The sequence below is a fragment of the Vidua macroura genome, chromosome 1 (genome assembly GCF_024509145.1).
Source record: "Vidua macroura isolate BioBank_ID:100142 chromosome 1, ASM2450914v1, whole genome shotgun sequence".
Classification (NCBI taxonomy): Eukaryota; Metazoa; Chordata; class Aves; order Passeriformes; family Viduidae; genus Vidua; species Vidua macroura.
The window spans coordinates 44189490-44206069 of NC_071571.1; the positions used below are offsets into that span (position 1 = coordinate 44189490).

General features: G+C 45.6%; 2 protein-coding genes and 1 long non-coding RNA gene across 6 annotated transcripts in view; 2 read left to right on the forward strand and 1 right to left on the reverse strand.

The window, feature by feature from the left end:
- Positions 1-3914, reverse strand: part of LOC128805118 (C-C chemokine receptor type 8-like) — a 7617-nt gene extending 3703 nt beyond the window's left edge. The window contains exon 1 of one of the 2 annotated variants that reach the window (XM_053973625.1): positions 3832-3914. The gene's annotated coding sequence lies outside the window, so the exon portion shown is untranslated. Of the gene's footprint in view, positions 1-469; positions 504-3831 lie in introns of those variants that run through there. The other variant, XM_053973619.1, reaches the window with a different exon arrangement.
- LOC128805183 (uncharacterized) lies at positions 595-2052 on the forward strand. Its single transcript, XR_008436317.1, has 2 exons — positions 595-704; positions 1477-2052. It is a non-coding gene; the product is annotated as an uncharacterized LOC128805183 (long non-coding RNA).
- SLC25A38 (solute carrier family 25 member 38) overlaps positions 2459-16580 on the forward strand; it is a 242028-nt gene continuing 227906 nt past the window's right edge. Inside the window, exons 1-7 of one of the 3 annotated variants that reach the window (XR_008436309.1) lie at positions 2459-3134; positions 5050-5171; positions 5787-5871; positions 6384-6563; positions 7005-7173; positions 7791-7957; positions 8820-10018. Coding sequence is in view for 2 of the 3 variants with exons in the window: in XM_053973670.1 (XP_053829645.1) it covers positions 3988-4101; positions 5050-5171; positions 5787-5871; positions 6384-6563; positions 7005-7173; positions 7791-7957; positions 8820-8942 (960 nt within the window). In the remaining variant the exon portion in view is untranslated. Of the gene's footprint in view, positions 3135-3972; positions 4102-5049; positions 5172-5786; positions 5872-6383; positions 6564-7004; positions 7174-7790; positions 7958-8819; positions 12454-16580 lie in introns of those variants that run through there. The other 2 variants (XM_053973663.1, XM_053973670.1) reach the window with 2 other exon arrangements.

Sequence of the window (16580 nt, forward strand, 5' to 3'; positions counted from 1 at the left end):
AAGTAGGGGCTGGGCGGACCGGGGTGGAAACCTGCCTCGCCCTATAGGGACAGACAACAGGGGAGTGACATGGATCACAACAACCTATGGGAACATAACAGAGGTGGGTACAGTGTTCTGGGACAAATAGCATTGCAAAGGTGGGGTGATTGATGCAGAACTTTCATGAAGAAGCAGGGAGTGGTTACAAGACTGACACCCCAACAAGGAGTGAGCACCCCTGACTGACAGAACCATGGAAGGAGAAAACTGTGTAAGGTGAGAAGATTGACATGTCTGAGTGACAAGAGCTCCCATGGTAAACAACTTGGAGCAAACCACTGTGAGGGAAAACAGAGGTACAGAGAACAACCTAACTAACATTAATAAAATCCCTGACTAAACCAACCCAACCTACAACACACTGCCAAGTACATTTGAACCTTTCTTTCCAGAACACGCATGCTGCAGGATGCTCTCACAGACTCACACTGAAAGAAAGCCCTGAACAGCTTTGAATTGCCACCAACTCTACCACATACCGTGACCTCATCCAGACCCAACACAGCTTCCATCCCACAGTTGTCTCCAATCTTCCCCACAACACAAGATACAGGGGAAAGAGCAGCCCTATTGAGCAACAGGCAACATTTGAAGTGTGTGTTATGGCCTTAAATACTGCTGCTCCCCACTAGAGCTTGGTGCAATTACTGAAATTCAGGCAAGTCATGTTGCATTAATAAACAGACAGGACTCAGTTTCCTCAAGCAAAAAAAGCCAATTCTTTATTCACATAATTCATTTTTATACAGTTTTCACAGACCTTGTGTTCAACTCCAATTGGCTACTAGTTTTCTTGCCACTCAATTAATTGGTTAATAACTGGCATTTTTCCTTTCCATCAAATCTCTCTATTCTTGGATTGTTGACATATTTTCTTCACTGATTCTCATGGGACAGATCTATTGTTTATGCAGGTGCAAACTGATTTTTCTTACTAAAAGAGGTTGTCGTGTTAACTGTCTTCATTCCTATGACATTTCCTTATGGGAACTTACAAGCTACTGCTAGCTTAACTAGTGTAGCAGGGCCTAAACCATATTTAATAAGACCTTTCTTTTATAATATTTGTACCTGTCTGCAACAAGCCACATCATCTTTTTGTTTGTTTTTGAACAAACAGCACCTCATTGGGCATCAGTCCATAGATGTGCTGCTAGAATCCCCATGTGGAATGGTCTCAAACCCTTTGGATGTCCACCTTCACTCACCATTGCTCCAAAGGCAGAGTGATAAATTTCTGTGAACCAAGAAAATCTGCAACTATTGCATGTGTAGCAGTGGATGGCTTTCCTTGGCCGTGGTGGGTAGTGTGACATTAGGTCAAAGTTTTACGTGTGAGTCAAGCCATGACAGCCAAGCTCTGCTGGGTATTAACTCTTACAAAACCTGAAACTAGGAATTAAAACCAGAAACAAACTCTTCTGTTACAGGCAGTGTTACTGGCAGTTGCTGGCAGTGCTGAACCTTGATCTCCACTGCCCTAATGCAAGATTAAAACGGCACGTGCAACTCTGTTGATGCTAAAGTGGCAAAGAAAACAACCAGGAATTATTCAATGTGGAAAAAGATGTGTCCACCAAATGGGAATTTGGCAGCTCCGTGCCTCTCATCTTTCATCTCCTAAATACAGATGACAGTCTATCAGAGCACAAGGACAGCGACATGAAGGGACGCGGCTCCCTCTGCTGGACATTCCTGCAGAATTGAGGCACATCCCCCCAGAGATGTGTGAGATGAGCAGTGCTGTTTCACCTCCTTATTCATCATGAGGCTTATTTTAAGGAAGAAAACCCTTCCACAGCAAGATAAGAACCCGGAGACTGCTGTTGCTGTCAGGGTTTCATGCTGGATGAGCTCTTTCTTGGGATGCGTGCCATTTGGCCAATATTGTTGCAGCCCATTTTGCCTCAGAAAACTACAAAAATGTCAATTGTTGCTCCACGCAAAGACATGGAGGGAGAGGATCCAGCCACACCATCCCCAGTTCCATATAGAAACATTTCAAATGCATCACTTGAGTTTGTCGGCCTTATTAGAGTTAAGCTTACTCCTCTAAACAATCTACTTACCCAGTCCCATCCAGAACAGCCAGAAACATGCCAAAAGAAATAGCCAAAGGGGCTTTTTCAAAATACACATATATCCCAGAGAACTTCCATATATAATCAATTGTATCACAGATGATGATGCATTGGGTTTACAAGGAAAGGTTTTGGTAGCAAGGGGGCTGCAGGGCTCCTGATGTGAGAAGATGCTGGAATCTGCCCCTGTGGTGGCAGTAGCCAGTTCCAGCTGACTCCAAGATGGCCCTGCCACTGGTCAAAGCTGAGCCTATTGGTGATACTGGTAGTGCCTCTGTGATTCAGAAACACTGTGCAGCAGCAGCTGTGAGAGAGTGAGAATACACAAGAGAGATTCCCATGCAGCCTGTGATGATGCATGTTGTCCCTGTGTTGATGCACAGTGGAGCAAGATGTGAGGTGGGGAAAGAAGCACTAGGAGGGAAGGGGACAAGCTGATCTTCTTTTCCATAAGTCAGCAGACAAAGTTAGTTAATGAAGTAAAAGGCAGTCACTCATCCAAGGAGGGAACTGCTTAACAAGAGAGGAGCTTGCCAAAGGGAAGAGGGAGTCCATAATGAAGTGCTTTTGCTAGCCTGTGTGTTACATTTTCTCAGAGAAGTATGTTCTCTCCTTCTTCAGGGGCTGCCACAAGGCAAAGCGAGCACAGGAAAGGAAGTGGTTTGTGCATAATGGCTATTGCTGCACACAGGGTTTTCTTTCTAGGAACACCTGGAACATGACATTCTGGACGTGTCATTCCTTACTTGGCCAAGACACAGAAAGCAGGCAATTCGTAGAAAAGCAGCTTGCCAAAGCCGTCACTTGCTCCTCCCAGCTCCTGCAGTTTTGTTGTTGATAAGCAGTGTCTGGCTCTGCAGGCACAGCGAAGCCACAGTCTCAGGGCTGGCACAGGTCTAATATTGAAACACTTCATTTTGGTGCCTCACTTCTTCAATGCTGTGGAGAGCCAGCCTTCCTCTGCTCTGGGCCCAGGATGTGGATGAGCAAGTGGAAACATTAGCGATAGCGGTAAGGACGTGTCAGTGTGCATCTCAGGTTTCTGAACAACACAGTATCCATAGGAAGCTGGTTTTGTGGGGAAGTGGGAGGTGTGAACTGAAGGAAGACATGATGCCAGTTCATTCTGGCATTATGAACTGACCCTTCCCACTGCCCACGTCTGACAGCACGCTGGGGCTCAGTTGCTGGATACAGCAGAGAGCACTGGAATATAGAGTACAGTTGGTGAAACTGAGTAAATTCTGGTGAACCCAACTTCAAGCCATGGAACTGTTGGAGAAAGTCCAGATGAGACCACAAAGTTGATCAGAGAACTCAGCACATCAGAGGCTGAGAACACTGGGGCTGTTCAGATTGGAGAAAAAAAGGTTGTGTGGAGATCCCATAGAAGCCTTCCAGTATCTGGAGGGGGCCTACAGGGAAGCCAGAGAGGGACTCTTCTTTGGGAACTGCAGTGATAGGACAGGGAGTAGTGGGCATAAATTGAAAGAGAGGAAATTTAGGTTAGATATTAGGAAGAATTTTTTTTTCTGTGAGGGTGGTGAGACACTGGAACAGGTTGTCCAGAGAAGCTGTCGATGCCTCACAGCTGGCAGTGTTCAAAGCCACACTGGATGGAGCCTTGAGCAGTGTGGTCTAGCGGGAGGCGTCCAGCACAGGGGCTGGAGCTAGAAGGAACTTCAAAGATTCCATTTCAGCCCCTTACCGTTCTACGATTCTACGTAGAACGTCCAAAAGCCGCGACAAACACGCGACCCGGGGGCAGAAGCCGCTGGAGAGGAGCCGGCTGGCTGCGGAGGCCGCCGCTCACCCCAGGCCGCGGCAGAGCGAGGCCGCGGCGGGCGAAGGGTTACGGGGCCGCATGCGCCGGACGGGGCGGTGCTCCGGGCGGGGCTGGCTCGGGGCCGGGCCTCGCCGCCGCCCGCCGCGCTCTGGGGCAGCGGGCGGCGCTGGGATGCCGGGCCGGGAGGCGGAGGTACGGCCGCGCCGGACTGGGCCGGGGCGCTGCGCCAGGCCCTCCTCGCTAGCTCTGCTGAGGAGAGCCCGGGGGCAGCGCCCCGGTGCGAGGCGAGGGGGGCTCGCTGCGTCCCCTGCGCTGCTGCGTCGTGTTCCGCGGCCTCGGAGCAGCGGGGGGACGGGTCCGGCCCCGTGACGGTGGGTCCGGGCGGACCTCGGGGGGGACCATTGCTGGCTCGGAGTGTGCCCCACACTGCTTCTGATCTGACCGTGCTTTCTAGTCCGTTGTGATTCTGCTGCGCCGAGGGGCTCAGAAACTCGTTCTTCATTAGCAAACACCGTTATATGTTTATATTAATACAAACTCTCTCTAAACAGCTAAAAATTTTCACCCTGCCGTGGGCTTTGTGCCTCCTGCCGTATTATTTCTCGAGAAGTGCCGGGCGGCGGCAGCCGCTGTGGGTAGCAAAGGCAGCCTCAGCTGAGCAGGCCGTGCAGTGTTTTTGAGTGCATTTGGGCCGGGTTTGGGTCTGGGCAGGGTTCCCCGCCAGTGCCCGTGGCCGCGGGGAGACCGTGGTGTGCAGGGTGGGAGGGAAGGGTTGGAGGTGGTGTCGGCAAAGGTACAGGTAGCTGGTGGGAAGGGGACACTTATTTCCTTTGGAGTGGCAAAGGGTAACCAAATGGCTGCTAGTACATTTGATGTTCAGGAAACTCTTACCAACCACCGAATTTAAAGGAGATTCTGGAACAATCTCCCAGAAAAAGCAGAGAACCCAAAAACCATAAATAAAACTTGGTCAGCCTCAGAAATGGCCTGGAAAAGTTTCCCGTACCCTAAGCAGCTGTCCTTAACATCTGGGGTCAGCACACCTTCCTTCCAATAGCATGTGACGTATCAGCTGAAATATTTCCTCTTGTGCCATTCTTAATTAAATGGCCATTTAAAGTTCTGTTCTTCCTCTTCCAGATGCATCCAGTCCTAAAGGCCTTTGTGTGTGGCTCCATCAGTGGCACTTGTTCCACGCTCCTCTTCCAACCCCTTGACCTGCTGAAAACCCGCCTGCAAACTTTGCAGCCTGCTGTGAATGGGTGAGAGGAGGGGGCTGTGTCTGCCTGTGGGCCTGGAGGTGCTCTGCCTAGGCTTCTGCCTTATTTGCTGGCTGGGGCTTGGAGTTCAGAGTTGTAATTTGAGAAATCAGTCTTTGTAAAAGAGGGGGTATGTTTTTATATTATGGAGAAGGATTGTTATTTTGCTCCAGAAGAACAAAAAATGCCTGTGAGTGGTTGTGAATGCCATTGGAATAACTTGTAACCTCAATATTTGTTCTCTCTGAGATACTGGTGTTTGCTGGAGTGGCTACCATGCAGTTTCATGGGATATCCTCTGCCTGAAAAAAACCCTGTATGTTTGTCAGATAATTTTTCATGTGTGCAGCTTGGTGTAGTCAACCTACAATCTGCTGCTGCTAACAAAGAGAGTGAGCAACTAAAAATGCTAATGGGTGTTACAAGTTCTGAGATACAGAAGGTGATGGAGAAGCCTTGGAAAGAGCAACCAAGAAAAGCAGACTGAGATGAGGAAGAGCACCTTGGAGGTGCTGAGTTAATGCACAGAGATATGAGTGAAAGGGGTGGCTGTGGAGTACATCTGCCAAGGAGCAGAAACAGGTCATTTCTTCAGTTCCTGTCTTGTCTTTCTTTCAGGTCTGGTCGTGCTGGGATGGTAACATTGCTCTTTAGGGTTGTTCGTACTGAGAGTATTCTGGGGCTATGGAAAGGTGTCTCTCCAGTAAGTGGCTGGTTTAACTCTGACTTGTAAAAATAACTAAATAAATAAGCTTACTGTCTATTGCTAATTATGTCTGCCTGAATTTAAATAGCCAACTCTTGTACAATTATGAGTGAACAAGCATGATTTAGATTACATCCTATTTTAAGGATGAATGGAATTGAATTTCACTGATTTGGTTATGTCAGTCCTGAGCAGCTGAACATTTGAATACTTTTGCAAATGTTGTGTGGCAACTGCAGGAACTTCATTTTGGTTTGGAATATCCTGTTCCTAGAAAACTGACATTGAGGAATGCAATAAATCCTGGCATCATTTGAATAATTTGTCTGTCAGTGCCATAAAAGCACTACCTTTCTACCTTATCTTCTTTCCTCAGCATGTTAGCTTTAGTGATATTTTTGTCTTCTACAAAGCTTCCTGTCAAGTTGAACAGTCTCAGAAATGTTTTGTAGTATATTTTGTCTTACGTAAGCTTTTTCTTTCTTCATCTGCTTCTGTTTCTCCTGAAGTCCTTTGCAAGATGTATTCCTGGGGTTGGGATTTACTTCAGCACATTGTACATGATGAAGCAAAAGTTTCTTGTGGACCGTTCACCCACAGCCCTGGAGTCTGTCTTCCTGGGTGCCGCTGCTCGTGCAGTTTCTGGGATTTGCATGTTGCCAGTGACTGTAGTGAAGACGCGATACGAGGTATGAGTTTCCAATTAGTCCCCTGTTAATGGTGTCACACACCTTCCTTGTGATGCAAAACAAATCCTTCTGCCTGGAGAAGGTTGCTGCCACTTGGGTACCGCCAGGAATGTAGTCCTGATTTTACCTCAGTTCACACATTGTGCAGGAAATGAAATTTGGGCAAGAAGATGAAATAGAATTCACCCAAAGATTTATAAGTTTCAATTGTATACAATGTTTGTGTACCATCTTTCATATGTTACCTTCCTGAAGGATTATTTTAAAGGCTGAGGTAGGTGAAACCAAATTTTTGCCTCGGGTTGTCCTCTGAGTTGCCATCTTAGGCATCACATTAAGTTCACACTACCATTTGTTTGGATAGTACGTCCTCAGGGTGTGTGTAGGGCTCTTCAATGTGTGTCTGGCACGTGGATGACTGACCTTTGTCTGCTCTTGCAGAGTGGAAGATTTGGCTATGGGAGTGTGTATGGAGCTCTGAAGAGTATCTATCAGACCGAGGGGGCTCGTGGCATGTTCAGTGGGCTCACAGCAACGCTGCTGCGGGATGCGCCCTTCTCTGGCATCTACCTGATGTTCTACACACAGACCAAAAACCTCACACCTCAGGGTGAGGCTGAATGTTGGCTGCTGGAGTGGAAAATGTTCCTCTTCTCAGATCTTGCCCTGCAGCTGACAGCCTGCATGCTCTGCTTATTGCCTTCCACCTCAGAACTTAAATTAGTCTCCTGTAGGGCTTTGGGTCACTCACTCACATTTGCCTGTGGAGAACTGTAGACCAATAGCTGAGGTCAGTGCAGAAATGGAGACTGGCCCTAAAGTGATTGATTGTCTTCACGAAGACTGATGCTTAACTGGGTTACTGAACAGTTGAAAGACAGGGTGTCTTAAGCACTGCTTGCTGCTTCTGCTTGTCTTGCATAGTGCTTAGTTTCCACTAAACTAGGGCTTCTCTGATATTGGAACTCACTGGGGCAACTTTTGTACAATTTTTTCTTTTCTGATTTTCTGTCAAATTCAGTTCCCCAGCAAGTGAGGCTTTTCAATACTGCTAACTTTTGACTAGTAGCCACTTTTGCCCTTGAAAGGTTTCTCTAGCTGCATGGATTTTAACTTCTCTTAGGCTCTGATGTTGATTTAATCATTCAATAGCTTTCACTTTTTCATGCAGCATAAGTGTACCTGGCTTGATTGGTGTCTCAGTGTGTTCCCTTTGCTCTGTTGCAGACCAGATGGATCCAGTGCTCGTGCCCTTGCTGAATTTTGGCTGTGGGATCTTTGCAGGGATCTTGGCCTCTCTGGCAACGCAGCCTGCTGATGTCATCAAAACACACATGCAGCTGTCACCCCAAAAGTACCACAGGACAAGCCAGGCCATTGCCTTTATCTACAAGGTGAGGTGAATCCCTTTTGACATGCACAACCACATCCTCAGTTCTGATCCCATGCTCAAAACACAGCTTTGCTGGGGAAGTTGTTGCCTTTTAAAGGAGTTGGACAAGTGTCAGTGCTTCATCTGCTCTTGTAGTTGGACAATTCAGTGTCAGCATTTTCAGGATGATGAAGGGGGTCATGCTGTGGTAGACTAAGACTATAGTGTGCAGTGTGAAATGCTGGTTTCAGATACAAAACAGCTACAAAATAATTCTTTGCTCTCTAGACATAAGAAGAGAAATAAATGTCCAGGTCCTAATTGCAGGAATGGGATGGAGAAGTAGTCAAAGCCCACCTTTCCCTTCCTGCTGTCAGAAGGGCAGATCTTGGCAGATTCACTCTGTTTCCATATTGAACTCTCTTCCTAAGCGGTAATTTGTTCATTTGTGTATGCATTTTTATGTGCTTTTTTTTTTTTCTCAAATCATAATGTTTTTTGCTTCAATACTTAGAAATCTCAGAATAGCTGAGAGACTTTTGCAAATATGAAGCTCTAAAAGAAAGACTAGTCATTTTCCTGTAGTGTCTGGAAATTATTACACCCTTGCCTTTAATTTGTTGGGCTTGAGTGTGGCTATCCCCATCTGTTGTCTCCATCTTGACCTTCCCTTTTCCCACTCCCTCCTCTTCCTGCTTTTCTGGGTAGCCCTGCAATAGTACAATGCTACAGGTTCTTCCTAAATGCTGTTTAAGCCCAGGTCTTTCAGAGGCTGATCCGGGTCTGAGCTGAAATACATCCTGTGCTCTTCCATATAATATATGATGAGAAATTAAAACCCTTTAGGCAGATTGGGATGAATTGCTGTTTATCTCCTGTTGCAGGACTTCGGGCTGGTTGGCTTTTTCCGAGGTGGTGTGCCCCGACTTCTCAGGCGTACTCTGATGGCAGCAATGGCATGGACGGTGTATGAACAGATGATGGAAAAAATGGGCTTGAAATCCTGACTGAGTTGCACAAGAAATGACCAGCTTCACTCTTTCTCCCGCTTGTGATCAACTGGCACTGAGAAGTTCCCAGTTCTACAGAGGAATAAGCCTTTCTCAGCCTGGAGGAAGAAAGCCCTTCTGAGACAGGGGATTAGGCCTTTTGGCAAGTAGAGGAAAGGAGAGATTGGATGTTTACGTTGTTTGATCAATGCATTCCAGAAGGACTGCACTTGCAGACTGCCATGGGAAATGGCAAGGTTTTCACAGCATGGTAACTATGCTGAGAAGCCCCTTTTAAAAATAACTCTGTACTCACCACCTTTATGCAATGAGACAGTATTAGAGCAAAAGTGTTTGAGGAGAAAACTGATGGCAGAACTTGCCAGCCTGTTCCTTGCAGGCATGGCCAGAAAGGCCACAGTGACCACCATCTGATGTAGATCCTCCTTCCTTGTATGCTTTATTCACACAGGGAAACACTAGGCCCTGGTGGGAAACTGGATGTGTCTCATGATGCTTATATTACAGGAGTGGGTGGAAGAGTAATGAAGTGCAGAGGAAAAGCCACAAACGGTCTCTGCCATAACTTTTGTACTGTGGATGATTGCAGAGAAAGTGACTGGAACTGCCTTGCTGTGTTATGTGTTATTATGTTATTGAGCACCTTAACACTCCTGAAATTTCCTTCTGCCTCTACAGCAGAGTTTGCACAGGAATTAAGAAGCATAAGGCACTTTAGAATTGATCGTTACCAAAGTTCTACTTGTTCTCTGAAAAAAAAAAAGCTGCTGGTCTAACTACAGCAGGAGCACTCAAGTGGGTTTTGTTGGGGTTTTTTATGCAGTTGTCATAGAGATTTATTTGCTTCCTACTCTATTTGTTACTCCCTGATCAACACCCTCAGTGTGAACTGGTCCTTAGAGGGAGCTTTTAGGGCCATGACTCATAATGCATATATGTATAATGGAAACAGATATAGATACTGGCACTTCAGATTTCCCTTAAAACATCACTGATTGCATGTGGAGTATGTTTTGGTTTGGAAAGAAAAAGTTGCTATTTCTGTAAGCTTTGTCCAAAGTTTGAGCCCTGTGGTAGTGACCTTTAATTCCCTTGGGGTTCCACACAGACTCTTCCCATTTTCCTGGTTGATCCTTTTCTCTTATCAGGTAGTCCATGTGCGAGTATGCCTGAGTTTAAATACATTTTTCATCCTCTGTGCCTTCTTAGTCTTTCTTACTGTGTTAATCAGACCTCACAGTGTGTGCCAGGTGCAGCCTGATCCCCCCTTCACTTGTGCCTCTGTGATGGGTTGGGTCCCTTGCAGCTCTGTTAGCATAGCCATGAAGTGTGCATCGTGTTCTGTAGTGTACCTTGCAGAAGACTTAGCTTTGGCTTTTATTTTCTTAAATGTCTAGGGATATTGCAATTCACTTTAGAACCAGAGCACCTGTCCCTAAACATGAAGAGATGACACTGTAGCTGTTTGAAAAACCAGTGCTACCTACCTGTTGTTCATAAATTTTAGAGTGTATTTTGGGCAATCATTGCCTGCCCGGGCAACTTCCCGAGTGCAAGAACAGAGGGGATGTGGAACGTTAAAGGTGTTCTTTACTGGATTTCAACTCCAAGAAGGCTTGATGACTGATGTAAAAGTTGAGGGAAGTGTAAGAGGACAGGCTAGAGGCTTGGAAAGTGCTGCCTGTTTTCAGACTCAGCCCATCTGTGAGGGGAGGTTGGTGCTCTCCAGTGCAGGAATCTCCAAGAATGGTGGTGGAGGATTCTGTGTGCACATGTCTGCGTGTTAGCAACAGAGCACTGCATCAAATCAGGCATGTAGCACATTATTTGCTAAATCATAAATGTGAACACCTGTTCCTTTCTTTTGCTGTTCTTTCTGCCCTTAGTGACCAGAACTTGTGAGAGTGCATGAAACCGTGGTAACTGCACATCCTGCTTGTTTACTATCCTGAGCGCTACTGACACAGAGCTGGAGAACCAAGTCTAGGACTGCTGACCTGGCAGAATAAGGTGGCAAATAGATGAGTTACCTCATTTGTCCTTTATTCCCTTATGTATGGGATCAAACAAACATTGTGCTTGGGAGCCTGAATTAACTTGGTGCTTTATGAATCTAGCGTTTGAGTCGGATCTGTTCATCATCCTGGGCTGTGGTAGCCAAGGGCAGTGTGTGGGGTCACCTGCAAGGTGCAATGGCAAAGCAATCTGCAACCTGCGCAGACAGAAACTTAAGCTCTTAAAAATGAGGCAGGCAAGCAAAGAATGTGAGGTAATCTGGAATTAAGTAACGTCCTCATCAGAAACCTGAATTTCAAGAACACTTTGGTGGCTTTTATGTCCCTGTACTCCTGCCTGGTCAAGTAACAAAGGAAGAAGTAGAGAGTTTATTCCCATTTGTTAATGTTTTAAGGTCTGCTGTGGGATTTTTTGTTTGTTTTAAATCTGGAATCAGGCCTATAGCAGTGTTAGCTTTTACTTTGGGAAAGTTTTTCCATTCTGCTTTGGTGCTTTGTTATTGGAGTAGAATGAAAAACTGTATGATTTTTGGCTTGTGGATTAACCTGGGCTCCTCTGGGTTTAAGAAATAGAGAATCCTAATTGCATTGTGTGTCATCTACCATTGGTGCTGCAAATCCAAAAGCTTATCTACCTGTGAGTTGGGTAGAATGAATTCTGTAGTGCAAGCTTGTTTGTTTCTCTTATTCAGGTGTCATATATGGGGGAAGGGAAATCTGCTTCACTCTGTTCTGAAAGCTTTATCACATGGTCAGGCATAAGACTATTTCTCAGCTCTGATCCTTACTGTCCTTCACCCTTTTCTCCTCTTCAAAAACATTCTGTTTCTGAAGTGATTTATTGAAGTTACTCCTTGATAGCTATAGCAAGTCAAGACAATCAAGTGAATAGAGTTGAAGTTTAGGTGTATTCCCCTTGAGGTTTAATGCTTCTATGTAACAACAAATAGTCACTGTACAGCCTAAAGGTAAAGTAAATCAAATAAAAGATCTGGACAGAGGTCCTTAATCACCTACCTGCATCATGCCAGCAATTCAACACTAGCAATCTTGTCAGATAATCATTTCCAAAGCCATCTTGGCTTGGATTCTGGAGACAGTGGTGTGCTCCCTCTGCACTTCAGGATTGCAGTTAGATCCCTCTTGGACTGACCTCTGTTGCTGGCAATGCACTGTTAGTGATCGTGCACTGTCTCTGCTTGCCCCTGCAGCTGTGGCTAAGAAAACGGCTGGCATGTTGAGGCAGGCAGTGTTTAAGTGACTTGTAAGGACACAAGAGAAATAGTCTGATTATTCATGCTTTAGAAACTTTGTTTCCATTATTCCTTTGTGATGATTTTTTTGGGTTTTTTTTTTTTTTTCCTCTTAAACAGAACTGGAACTTTGGAACATTGCATAGCTTTGAGTATTGTGAGTTCTTATGTGTCTGTATAAAATATTTATGTGAAAAGGTGTATTATATGTTTCTATTAAAAACCAGTTGCTAAAATTAAGGATGTAATCTCTTCAGTGTTTCTTTTAAAAAACCCAAATAGACAAGCCCCAAACTGATTAAATGCACAAGGTATTGGACAGAGTAGAGGCTTAAGAAGGCAAAAGGAGTTTCCCAGGAGGACTGTTGCATGTGTTCAGAGCCCATAAAAGGCAAGGAATATTCTCTTTTTCTGTGGTGTATAATATGCACAGGTTGTGCTAGTACAACTTAAATCAACTTTGCTTAAATGGAAAAACCAGACAGCACTGGGGAATGTTGTGTTTTACACAGCTTCCTCTGCCTGCCTGCTGTGTGTAAAGACAGATGGCTATTGAATCCCTGTACTAGCTGGTGAAATACCTGCCTTCAGGACAGTGGGGTTTTAAACTCTCTGGGGAGAAACTGTTTTTAGTCTCCTGCTGATCAGGTTTTTGCTACGCAGGCAATCTGATCTCAGCAGGGGACCAGAAATTGTGCCTGGGACACAATTGTCTCCTGCAAGGCATAATGCTAGGCAATGCTGGATTGCTGGGATCTCCTCTTGCTGTCACAGTATGGTCCTGGGATTCGGTAGCAGGCAGATTGTGCTCAGCAAAACATTGTTGATACTGAGATGTGCATCTTCCAGATGTGAAGATCCCAAGCCTTTTTTCTTGCTTACATAATACATTCTCACATGGAGCAATTTTCATGGAGGGTTATCTGTGTATAACAGACCTACCAGACAGTGCTGAGGTGCAGCCTTGTGCCAGCTGAGCCTGAATTGCTTGTGCAGGTTCCTGGTAGCAAGTTAGGCCTGGGATAGTGCCTGCTCCTGCACACAGGGCTCCCCAGAGCTCTCCTGCTGCCTTGAAGAACCTCCTCTGTAGTGGGTGTTGCCATCCATGCTGCTGACAGCTGCCCCAGCTGTGAGAAGAGATAGCAGACAAGCTCCCTAACCCTTCTGGATGGTAGAAGGTGGGGAAGATTGAAAGTTTAAAGGCACTGTGGTTGTAACAAAACATTGAGTTACAGATCTCCCTTCCCCATTAAAAATGGGCAAACACTTTGCTTGCTTTTTTAATTTTAATGAGTTTTGTGCCACACATAAGCAGTGACGCCAGAATTGAGCAGAAAAGATTCCTCATCCCACACAGGCACGTATATATGTGTACTCTTGTGAACTCCATGTGAGTTTCTTGAATATGCTTATCCCTTCTGGCATTGGTGTTTATTTCAAAATAGCAGGCTGATTTTCTGCATTGCAGTTTCTTAATTTGTGATTTTATCACCGTAAAATGTTTTAGGAGTTTTTATCACAATGCATTAAGGCGTTTTAGCAAAAAGGACAAAATCCCAGTAAGAGGTTAAAATGAGACCTCTGCAAGTTTTGTAGCAGGTGTTAGGCAATTCTAACTTTGTACAACTAGAAATAAATTCGCCAAAGTATGTAAGAACTTACATAAAACATGTAAGAAGTAATAACAAACCTTTGAAAGACAAGCCAAAATGGAATTTACAAGGAAAGCACAGTACCATTAGTGCAGTTTCACTGAAAATGGGTTATCTTCATAGTTCTTTGCCTTCTCCAGGGGTGCCACACCATCTCTTGGGTGACACCCACTGTCATGTTTGGTGGGGAAGATATTGCCTGAAAGGCTTTCTGCCTGAGCCTCTTCCCCAGACACACAACCCAACCCCCTCATCACAGGAGCTGTTCTGGCAGCACAGAACACCTCCTCTGCAGCCCTGTGAGGAGCCCTCTCTCCCAGCACTGGGGTCCTGGTACAGCCCCCTGCTCAGAGGCTTCTGGCCAAGGCTGCTGCTCTGCTGCAGCCTGGGCTGGCTCTCTGGGAGATACTCTTTCTGGGGCTTTGTGACCACCCCAGGCACCTACTTGAAGTCCTCGGTGTAGCACCCAAAGGCTGGTGGTATCTCTGTGATGCTTCTCTCTGCACCTGTGGGCTCCAAGTCTCCCTGGCACTTCAGGAGGACCAGTGCCTCAAATCTGCCTTTCCTGGCTTTGCTTGCTGCAGAGCAAGGCTACTCCCAGGGGCTGCCAGCAGCTCTGCATGTAATTGTGTAACAGAGTTCAGTGTGAACTTTAGACCAGGGAAACCTTGTCTAAAACGTGATAAGATAGATACACTTTCACCTGAGGGACACGTCCAGGTGTCCCTCTACTTCAAACTGTCTTATTACACAGATAAAAAAATAAAGGCAAGCTTTCATGTTATTTAAGGAAATAATTAGAAATACTTTATTGTCAAGCTTCATCACCACTTTTCCAAGCCCTCTCATGGGCTGTGGGCCTCATAGTCTACCAGAAAGGGCCCATAAGTGTAACAATAAAAAATAAATGAAGTATTAGTGATGCTAGAGGAGTCTATAATGCTTACCAGTGGCACTCTTTTGATAACATCATACTTACTGCAATATTCAATACTTAATTTCCAATCATTATGTTCAAATACATTTTTAATACAGATGGGTTTCAATTGTGCAGAAGAGCTCTCCAGGTGAAATCTACCCACACCATGATGACATCACCACTACCACCTCTCCTCTTCCTTCCCAAGATAATATTCACCCTGCTCCTGTCTCCTTAGGAGGGACACAGTTTGTACACAGCCCCATCAGGTCAGCTCTCACCATCCACAGTGCACTTACCCAAGTGCCACAGATGTCTGTAATCTCTCAGGCAGTAATAGTTCACACTCCGGCTGAGGGCTCACTAACCTGTTGCTCAGTTTCATTTTACCTACTTTGTCACCACCATGTGGCAAATGTTTGAATTACTCCCTTACAGCATATTCTAAAACTGATTACTGGTAATCTCGCTAATTAACACATCTAATAAGCAGGAAGGAAAGAAGGGTAGAGAGCCATTTTCTAGGAGACAAAGAACATACATGAGACGATGTTGTAACCTGCTATGTGAGCAATTCTTCCCCAGAGTAACTCAGGGCTCAGGCATCGAAAAGGAGAGTCCAGGCCCAGTCACTCTGATGTGGTTATATGAGGTTAAAATAGAAGGGAGAAAACTAAAGGAGCACTGTTGTTAGAAAGATGTGAAGATTAATTATCACTTGCAGAAGGTATTTGCAATAGTATTTGCACAGCCCAGAAATCTGTCCAGAAATGTATCCAGATCTTGATGATAGCAAACATAGTAAAGTATCAGGTTTTTTTCTTTTTTTCCAAGAAATTTCTTTCTCAGGTCTGTGTCTGATAATAGGACAAGGAAGATGAGAAAGATGGTAAAGATTCTTAAATCTCATCACTTTCTGTGGTTTCTTAAAAGCAAACAACAACAAAAAAATCCCAAATCCAACAACACACACAAACCTGGGCAACTACCACAAAAATGTCTACTGCGGAACAAGGATGTAAGTTCAATGTCAATTTCACCTGTTTTTACTGTCATTTCTGCAAAGGACAAGATCAGCCTTGGCTTCCCAAGCTCTCCTGCGTGGTGCCAGAGCGGTGCCCTGCAGGGAGGGGGAATGTGGGTGCAGGGAAGATGCTGCAGCTACTTAGAAGCTTCCCCCCACAGCAGGCAATTTAGAGCCTAGATATAATTCATCAAATAATCACCAGCCCCCCTGAGAGCATATATTTCACTTTCAGCAGGAAAGTAGAGTTGTAAAATGTTTAAATCTTTGCTTTCTATTCACTTCAGGACCTCAAAAACAGCCTTGATGTTGCTTGGAGCACAAGCCTCAGGAAGCAGCCCCAGACTGACAGAACCACAGAATCAGTTCAGTTGGAAAAGGCCTCTGAGATCATGGAGTCCAAGCCATGACCAAACACCACCACCCCGTCAACCAGAGACCTTGGCACTGAGTGCTTCGTCCCGTCTTTCCTTACACGCTTCCCGGGACGGTGACTCTACCACTTCCCTGGGCGGCCCATTCCAAAGTCTAAAAACTCCTTCTGTAAAGAAATTCCTCCTAATGCCCAACTTAAATCTCCCCTGGTGAAACTTAAGTATTCTTGTCCCGTCGCTGGTTGCCAGGGGCAAGATGCCGGCCCCCACCTGGCTACCCTCCTTTCAGGCAGCTGTAGAGGGCGATAAGGTCACCCCTGAGCCCCCTTTTCCCTGGGCTAAACACCCCCAGCTCCCTCAGCCGCTCCTCACAGGACTCACACTGCAGACCCTTCACC